At 45.6% G+C, this 10064-nt stretch overlaps 1 protein-coding gene across 1 annotated transcript in view; it reads right to left on the bottom strand.

The window, feature by feature from the left end:
* The window catches only part of TULP4 (tubby like protein 4), a 94136-nt gene that overhangs the window by 17927 nt on the left and 66145 nt on the right, over positions 1-10064 (bottom strand). The window contains exons 7-8 of the mRNA XM_006757709.2: positions 3544-3768; positions 2333-2567 (exon numbers count right to left, since the gene is read on the bottom strand). Coding sequence (XP_006757772.1) covers positions 2333-2567; positions 3544-3768 — 460 coding nt within the window. The remainder of the gene's footprint in view (positions 1-2332; positions 2568-3543; positions 3769-10064) is intronic.

Raw genomic sequence — 10064 nt, 5'->3', positions numbered from 1 at the left:
AAGGGGTATAAGGCCCAGAGCCTCGCGGGAGGTGGGGAAACAGTGATGTGGAGGCTTGACTTAACCAGCTTCTCCTCAGGAGACGCTCCTGGCTTCCCGGAGTCAGGAATCCTTTCCTCCTCTGAACCAGTTTCCATGGCCCATTCAGCGGGCCGTTAGTCATATGCTGCCGCCTTGTGACATGTCTTCTGTTCTTGTCTTGATATTTAAATCTTGACTTTTTTATTGAACTTTTCAACTGTTAGGCTGTCTTATCACCCAAGGGATTATACACTGCGTGAGAGCAGACACACCTGGTATTTCTTCACGACCACAGGAGACTCAGGACAGTGCACAATGCTGGCACTGAATACGTATTGTTGATTTGCTTTGCTTTTCAGCGTTTTCAATATTTTAATCACAAAAATTGAACATCCCTTTCCCAAAGGACTGTTAACAACTGAATGAGGGGGTGTGTGGTGTGAGCTGAGTGGGTGAGCATGAGGAGGAGGAGGAGGCAATGGGCGGTCCACCCTATAGCACACCACCTGCTTCTTCTGTCCTATGTTTTAGTGGGAACATTATGCACCCAGGGACAGAAGCAAGCTATTCATGTCAGTTCCCTTCAGCCCTTAATGTGAGTATGGGTTTCACATAACTGTATACATGGGAGGAGCCTTACCCACAATGACACTAGATAAGAAGGCATGATGAGTGCGCTGGTTTAGTGCCTTTAACACTTCCTTCCCTCCTTCGGTCACCTCTAATCCTCAATGGCTCCTCTCTTCCTCCATCCCCTAAAAATCACATTTTCTTCTAAATTCACACCCACAGCCCTTCCGGTTTTATCACTTTGCTTCCTTCCTCCCCCCCCATTTATTCTACTCGCTCTCCTTGCTCTTGATGTGCTAGTTCGTTTATAATACATTATAAATATATTATAGTACATTCCTGATGTACTAGTTCGTTTATAATATATACATTATAAATATATATATTATAGTACATCCCTGATGTACTAGTTCATCACACGAGTCAAAAAAAAATAATCCAATCGAATACTGGAGTGGTTAACTGAGGCCAAGGCTGAAAAGCCATTGCATGTGCCTCTAGGATAACTCCGGTCAGACCAGGGTCACAGTGGCTGCAGGGACATAACCAGGGGCACAAGCCAGTCTGTGGGAGAGGATGAATGGGAGTCAGGACGGTGAAGAACAAGTGTGAAACTAATGCAAACAGACCTCATTTAACTCGTTATTTCAAGGTGAGGTGCTTGCCAGGCACTGGGGATATAGAGATGACTCTGTTCCCTCCCGCAGGCCCTCAGAATTCGGGGGCAGACAGAGCCCCAGCCTTTTGGGATCTCAGCAGCCAGACTGACAGGGGACAGGCACAGAGGACATGGGAGTGCAGTCTACTGTCAGGGGGTGGCAGAATGTTTGAGCTGGCAGGTACGGCTGACGGGCGCTCAGGCCTCAACAGGCACTGGCTGAGGACACTGGGCAGGAATAGTTAGTACAAACAAAAAAAAACAAAGTCCTTCTGTCTAGGGCATCGGTTCTCAACCTGTGGGTCATGACCCCTTTGGCAGTCGAACGACCCTTTCACAGGAGTCGCCTAAGACCATCCTGCATATCAGATATTTACATGACGATTCATAACAGTAGCAACATGATAGTTATGAAGTAGCAACGAAAGTAACTTTATGGTTGGGTCACAACATGAGGAACTGTATTTAAAGGGCCTGAGGGTTGAGAACCACTGGTCTAGGGGCTCACAAAGCAGAATCGCACGAACAGGTGAGCGGGGAGCACCCTGAGTACAGCCGCTAAGAGGAAAGGGTTCTGGAAGGGAGGAGTGTTCATCAAACAGGATCTTTATGAATGAGCAAGGCGTTTTCCATGGTAGTCAGTGACAAAGCAGTTCACTGTAGGTTAGTAAGGGACAGAGCAGCCCTGTGGCAGGAGATGAGAGCAGGCTGAAGGTTTGGAAATTTCAATTCTATCCTTCCTTTGAGGTGGGGGCAGGGACAGACCTCACTGTTACAAGCAGGTGGTTTCATTAGCACACTGAGGCCCTCAATGACCACTACCCACTGGAAGAGGAACCTGTCACTCCAGAGCCCTGGGCCAGCTTCCCCTTCACTGACAGCCCCACCACATGGCTTATCATGTGGTTCAAAGTCCCATCAAAAAGTACGTGTAGAGAATCATTAACTTCCACAGGCATTTGGAAATGGAATAGCTCCGAGGATGTCCCACGCCTGCCCACATCCACATGGGCATTCTCTTTGCCTGGGCTGTCCGGAGCCACACGGACAACTAGCGTCAGTCCCTATGGCGAGGGAACCCACCTGATTTGCTATCCGTCCGGGGGTCCATGATGACAAACTCTGGCCGCAGCTTGCTGATACGCCGCCCCTTGAGGATGGGTACGAGCCCGCCCAGGTACTCCAGGTAGAGTGTGTAGCATGGGCCTCCCACCTCTGGGTCATCCTCCGTGCGCTTCATGGTGCAGTGCAGGCGCTCGTTGCCGGCCGAGGGGTAGCTGACAAAGTCTCGCATGTTGTTAGGGTCTGGAATGGGGGGCTGAAGGCAGTAGAGAAAAAAGGGAGAGTGTGGCTCACTGGTGACTCTGACAGAACACTGCCTGGTGGCCCGATTGGGGTTAACTACATGGTATGGAATGGTGATTAGTAACTCTGGGTGGACATCAGAATCTGCTGGGAGCTTTTAAAAAAACACATCTGAGCCAGGATCCCACCTCAGACAATGAAACTTCAATCTCTAGGGGGTGGGCCTGGGCATGTATATTGTCTAAAAACTCCCCAGGTAATTCTAATATGCAGCCAGGTTGAAAGAAAAAAAAAATAGTAACAGATTCTAAAACTCTTGTGTTTCATGAAAAACGTAACCCACAAGTCAATCTAATACTTAGAAGCAGAGACAGAATACAAAAAAGAGAATACAGAAAAAAACCCAAGGTTAGGGGGCAACTCAGACCTGAGCAGCACCTGGCGGACACAGTCCACACACTCCAGCTGAAAACAGAGCAGCTTTCGGGTTACAGTCAGTACAGACGTCGGGCAGCGAGTGCCGGGCGGGTGGCTCCTCCTCAGCACAGTGTGAGGATGGCAGGCCCTACGCCCCGACTGGCTCCATCTCGGCCATTCCCGTCAGAAGCTATGGAGGAAGTTACCTAACTTTTAGGAACATGTTTCCTGCTTTCTCAGGTGGGAATAATGGCAGCATCTGCCAGGAAGTCATGAATGAATAAGGCAGCTGATCATCAGGATGACATCGAGCTCGGAGTCCTGCCTTTGCCATGAGAAAGCTGATGTCCATCACACAAGGCCAATCTCTGGTGGACACACTAAAGGTGATGCACGTATGGAAGGACGTGCGGACGCTGCAGAGCCACCCCCCCACCCCAGACCTGTCGGGGCAGACCTCACTTCTGTGCTGCTGCTCTGGGACTCTCGGCCTCTTCCCTGTCTCTGCCCTCCTCTCTGCAGGGGTGAGGAGGAGGGGGGAAGTAAGGGGGAGGGAGGGAGGAGGGCTCTACCTTGATGGTGGGGATGAAGGCAGTGGAGAGGTAGGAGCAGAGGCGAGGGGGCAGGGTCAGCTTGCTGACATCCTTGTCTTCTCGCAGGGCACTGGCGATGGCCTGCTGGCACAGCAGCTGCAGGCTAGACACCCGGTGCTCCACACGCACCACGTACAGGGCTGGTCCCGAAGCCATCAGCAGCCTAGAGTCCCGGTGGCCCCAGCAGATGGAGATGATGGGGCGCTGCCAGGAAGTGAAAGGCAACTGCATGTAAGCTTTCACTCTTGTAAGCAAAGAAAGATCATGCATGCCTGTCTCAAGCAAAATAAAGGGGCTTAATAGTTTTTGAGAGTATTTGTTTTAAAAAGTACAACAGAGAATCCTCAATACTGTATTATGAAAATTCAGGACTTTCACTGAAAAGTAGTTAGATCCTCAGGCCAGAGTATAGATAGAGTACTGGAATCGTTTTACGAAGTTCCTGTTCATATATTACCTCATTTAATTTAGTGCCATAAAACCTAATGTAGCGACATTTCTACCAGAAGATGCAACAGGATTGGGGTACAGCAATCCATACTCCTTCCTTAAGCTCTGATTATCTGGACCTGCAAATAACTGGTGGTCCAGTTCCCATGGCTTGGGCAGGTGGAGAGCAGGTGGACCAGAGGGCCCTTCCCTTTTGTCCTGACAGACAAATCGACACTGGATTTGGGGCAGGAGCTATGTGACCTGGAGGCTATCACAGAACCCCTGCAAGTCTACTCTCTCGTGAGTCTGTGGGAGCTACCCACAGTGAGCATTAAAGGACATGGAAGATGCCGAAATGCTCCCGGGACCACACGTTAAGTCACTGCTATTCTCAGCCATCCTCAAGCTGATGGGTCTGAGAGAAAGTAGAGAGCTAGCTGGAGGGGGGAGCGGGGGGACACACAGGTCCTGTGGTGGCCTCTTAGGGGTTGGTGGCCATCACTTGCTTTGAAAAGGCAGGCTAATATCCAAATGTGCAAGTAGAAACTGCTTGTACTGAAAAAACTCAGAGCTCAGGGGTGCTGGCTAAGTAAGATTAGCCAAGGAAGAAAGCAAGAGGCAAAGGGCTATGATGGAGAAGCAGTGAGGGAATATGTTCATTCCGATCCAGGCCGATGGAACTCTAATTTAATGAGGTCTTGAGGGGTCTCAAAGATGAGAAGTGGGGATACCAGATCTTTAATATGAATGACATCGGAACAGAATTTTCACAACACTTCAGCGACAACATCAAGATAAAAGGAGCACATGAAGACACTTGCTTAAAATAGCCCCCAGGGTCAGCTAATCCTGGTTTCAACTTCAAAACAAACTGTGGGCTGAAGATAATTCAGCTTTCATTTCCATCACAGAGAGGCCAGCTGCAGCATGGAGGAGGACCAGGGAGCCTGGAACTCAAGTTTGGGGCTTCTAGAAACTTCCAAGATGGGCCTCCTTACAAGAGGAACCCCACACAGGGAGGGAAGACCCCATAGAAGGGCCTATTACTCACTGCTGAAGACAGTGTAGACGACACATAAAAATACACAAACAATTTTCTTTGGTATCATCAGTTCCCCATAAGTACAGGTCAGGACAGAAGTTCTGTTAGTACCAAAATTGTGATTAATCTTAAAGACATACCACCGCCCCCAAGTGTCTGTATCTCCCTCTCATTGCCGTGCTGAGCCATTTAAAAGGTATGCAGGTTTGTCACGCTGCCACAACACAATGGAACAGTGAGGTCAAGGGCCAGCTTCAACCCGAGGGCATCGAAGACACACCAAGTATCTCCAAACCCTCCCTCCTGCCCCTATAGGAGAGGCCATGCATTTGTCCAGCCATTTATTCAGATACTGAGCTGCCAGGAAGTTTTTCAGTAAAGACCTGTTAGTTGTGTACAATGGGCCAGACAGACTCTAGGTATGAGAGTAAGATAAAACCCCAGCCCTAGAGGCACTGAGGTGGGAGGGGAGAGAAATAACTTAGTATCTGCTGGGACAATTCGGTAAGGTCCGGTGGTGAAAGTGCTGTGCAGTAAAACTAGACGGGATCAGGGCAGGACAAAGAGCAGGGGTGGTTTCAGCAGAGGCCCGACCGAGATGAGGGGACTTACTGATCTGTTTTCTAATTGGAATGAAAGCTTCCTCACTATATTACTTTTTTATATACAGTAGTGAGTTGGATGAAGTCTTCTAAAAAGGTAAGAGAAATACAAATCCTTTCCATATTAAAGCTAAGCTGATCAAGCTGGATTAAAGTTGACAACAAAAAGAGTTAGAGAGAGAGAAAACTGGCTCAAGAGCAAATGCACTTCAAATGTCTATCAGCCCCAGCAGAAGGGGCCATTTAAAGTTTGTACAAGAATGTGCACAAAAGGAAAGCTATCTAGAATAGCTCACCTTCAAAAAGGCTACGCTGATGACTGGTCACCAATGAACTACGTTGGCTGGAGCCGTGGACAGTTCTGAATATTAAGTTACGATGATTTGGCACCAACTAAGTTAAATAAAAGCTAGCTCAGGATTCAGTCACCCCAATCTCAGCTTTAAAAGAATACACCATTTTGTGTTATGTAAGCAGATGACCGGGAGGGACTTTCTCATCTATTCACAACAAAAAGGAAAAGCACATCTATGCAGCTTCATGAGGACAGACAGAGCTAATCCTCAACAAAAGGAGGCAAGTCCACTTTTGCTAAAGGATTCTGCTTCAAGAGTGTACAAGTCTATGAGCACAAACACAATCTCTCATTTGATTTTTCAGTTCCCACACCCACCTTCTTCTTTTCCTTCTCTCTTAATTTTTACATTAATGATCGAACCTTATAGAACATAAGGTAACTCCTCCCACTGGCTTTTAATGCAAGGAAAAGTTCATAAAGCTAAAACAAAACAAAACAACTGACCAACTAACAACCCAGACCCAAATTACTGGAGCCAGCAAGCTTCAGTCCGTAGTGCTAACTCTGAAAACCTGTGCCAGATGATCAGCTATGCTATTATTTATAGATTGTCACAGGGAAGAGATAATGAGATCAATGACAGGATTTTAAATTACAACAGGTAGGAAGGGAAGGAAAATAAATTATAGTATATTTCCTTATAAGAGCTTCAGCCACAGGCATAGCTATTATGAGCAAATCAGGAGAATCAATTTTAAAGCTGAGGCTGCGCAAGTTTGTTCTTGGCAACAGCTTTGTGCGCAATAACCTACAATCTAATTAACTTGGAAATAAATTCTCCAATCTAAACGGCATTACGTTCTTTTTATAAACAGTTCAATAAATTGCCCAATTTCCTTCCTGCTATAAGAATGTCCCTGCCTGTGGACCCCATGAGTAGCATAGCACAGATAACATGCGATTTTAGAATCATCCCAGGCAAAGAGAAAGTTGGTACTATATAAAATTAATATTGTATTTGATTTTTAATAGCATATATTTAATTTTATATTATTGAGGCAATTTTTTCAATGGTTGAAACAAACCTTCAAATGAAAAAAGGAATCAATGCTTTATTAAAATGCTGAGACACTGTATAGATATTTTTCTCCAAAGAAAGATCAGCCAAGCCCCTCTCTTATCCCCAAACCCAGTTTAAATTCAAGACCCATGATACTTTCATGTCAGCGCTGATGAGAACTTTTGCAATGGTTAAGACCATCGAGTCTCTATTACATTCTAGGCACAGTGAAGATCACAAAATGAAGAAAGCACAGTGTTTACCTTCAGGAAAATAAAACAAGTAGACAGAAAAGTGCAATATATGCCAGCGGTATAAGGACCCCAAGGTTTCATAGAGAAGAAGGATCGAAATCGTTGTAGATTCACAGAAGAATGTGACTGGCCTGGCACTAAGGAGGGTGGATTCCCAAGCTGAGATGGCAGGGAAGAACATTCCCTGGAGAGGGGACAGAATGCTGCCCCGAAGGGTGTGCCCCGAGTCAGACAGAACAGTGGACATACTGTATGTACTTGGGTTCCAGCACTGCAATTCACAAACATTCTAATAAACACAACAGTCTGATTAACTCTGAAAGAGCTGAAAATTCCCATCCTCTCCTACCTGTTGTCCAGTTAGGCTACAGAGAGCAAACTGGTATGAGATGTGATTGAGAGGGCACACAGCCTACTGGCTCATACAACCAACAGAGAGAAATAAAGAAAGCATATGATGACAACTGTCCATCCAACAGTCCACTGAGTGAGTATTATTGAGCACCTCCTATGTGCCATGCAATACACTGGCAGAAGGGTCAAATTGTCAACAAGGTTAACTCTCCTTAATCCCAAATGTGCAGGGACTCTAGTACCTGTGTTCACTTTCTCACACACCCTGGCATCATAATAGTGGCCTCAGCTTGACTTCTCTTTAGCTCTTCCCTGGTTTGTTTGCTTCACTTCTAAAATAGGAGTAGGTATTTCTATCCAACCACAAGTCCCCATCCTATTTCCATCACTTCCTGTTGAACGTGCTTTATCATGACCTCATCCTTCCCAGTCCCAGGTCATAAGGCATCTACCTACCTACCCAGATTTCATAACATCCCCAGTAGTTCTGAAATCTTCTATATATTTTTTTGGTCTTCCTGCTGCATTATTCTTTCCAACTTCTAATTTTAGGCAACCTGTACCCCTTCTGCCCCTAGGGAAGGCATGGACAGCACTGACTCAATTTAAAATCATACCGTCTAGCTTTGGCTGGGACTTAATTTCAGCTTATTATCTTGACCAGCTCTTGTGTCATATTCCTGTATCCTAGCACTTAGAGCAGGGGTCCTCAAACTTTTTAAACAGGGGGCCAGTTCACTGTCCCTCAGACCGTTGGAGGGCCGGACTATAGTTTAAAAAAAAACCTATGAACAAATTCCTATGCACACTGCACATATCTTATTTTGAAGTAAAAAAACAAAATGGGAACAAATAGAATATTTGTATTAGCATGTGGCCCGCGGGCCGTAGTTTGAGGACCCGAAGTGGGATCACAGGGTCAAATGGGAGTTCCATTTGCCAGCCACACAGCAGCCCCTCAAAATATGTTTGCTGGGCAATTGAACAAATGAGTGAACAAATATGCATATTTGCCCACAGAAGATACTGCATTGTCAAAAGATATATTTAAATTCTGTAATTCAACAACAACAAAAACACACCAAATAATCCAACAAAAAAATTGGCAACCCTGGCTGGATAGCTCAGTTGGTTAGAGCACTGTACTGATATGCCAAGGTTGCAGGTTTGATCTCTGGTCAGGGCACATACAAGAAGCAACCATTTAATGCATAAATAAGTAGAACAATAAATCGATGTCTTTCTCTCTCCCTCTCCTTCTCCCTCCTACTCTCTATAATCAATCAATCAATCAATCAATCAAATAGTCCTGGTCAGTGTGGCTTAGTTGGTTGAGCATCGTCCTGTGCACTGAAGGGTCACCAGTTTGATTCTTGGTCAGGGCACATACCTAGGTTGTGGGTTTGATCCCTAGTCAGGGTGCATGCAGGAGGCAACCAATAGATGTTTCTCTCTCACATTGATGTTTCTCTCTCTCTCTCTCTCCCTCTCCCTTCCTCTCTCTATAGTGAATAAAAATATTTTTAAGTAAATAAAATAAAATTGGCAAGGATCTTGAAGAGTCATTTCTCCAAAGAAGCACAGAAGGCCAACCATTAAGCTGATGAAAATGCACATGAAAAGATGCTCAAGGTAACAATCAGGGAAATACAAATAAAAACCTCACACCCATTAAACACACACACACACACACACACCAGAAAATAAAAAGTGTTGGCAAGAATGTAGAGAAGATAGAACCTCTGGGCACTGTTGGTGTAATGTAAAATGGTGCAGCCACCATGAAAAATATTATGACAGTTCCTCCAAAATTAGAAATAAAACTACCATATGATCCAACAAGTGTCCTGGGTATTTATTCAAAAGAACTGAAAGCAGTGTTTCAAGACATATTTGTATATCCTTGTTCACAGCAGTATGAGACCTAAATAGCTAAAAGGTGGAAGGAACCCAAATGTCCACTGAAGGATGAATGTATAAAATGGTGTATATATACACTGAGTGGCCAGATTATTATGACCACCCCATCAGTACTTCGTTGGGCCACCTTTTGCCTTCACTACTGCGGCGATTCTTCTTGGCGTTGACTCCACGAGATGTTGAAAGGTGATACGAGGAATCTGACACCGTGCCTGATGAATGGCACTGTCCAGTTCTGTGAGATTTGATGGTTGTGGAACCAGATGCCTGATGGCTCTTTTAACTTGGTCCCACAAATGCTCAATTGGATTGAGGTCTGGTGATTGTGGGGGCCACCTAAGCAAGGTCAAGTCTCCCTCATGTTCTTGAATGCACTCCTGTACAATACGAGCACCGTGGCATGGCGCATTGTCTTGTTGGAAGAAGCCATCTCCATTGGGATACGCCATCAACGTGATCAAGGATGAACTTGATCAGCAACTATACTTAGGTATGTTGTGCTATTCAGACGTTGTTCCCATGAAATAAAGGGCAAGTA

Source organism: Myotis davidii, unplaced genomic scaffold (genome assembly GCF_000327345.1).
Source record: "Myotis davidii unplaced genomic scaffold, ASM32734v1 scaffold1494, whole genome shotgun sequence".
Classification (NCBI taxonomy): Eukaryota; Metazoa; Chordata; class Mammalia; order Chiroptera; family Vespertilionidae; genus Myotis; species Myotis davidii.
This window is presented reverse-complemented; position numbering and strand designations above follow the sequence as displayed.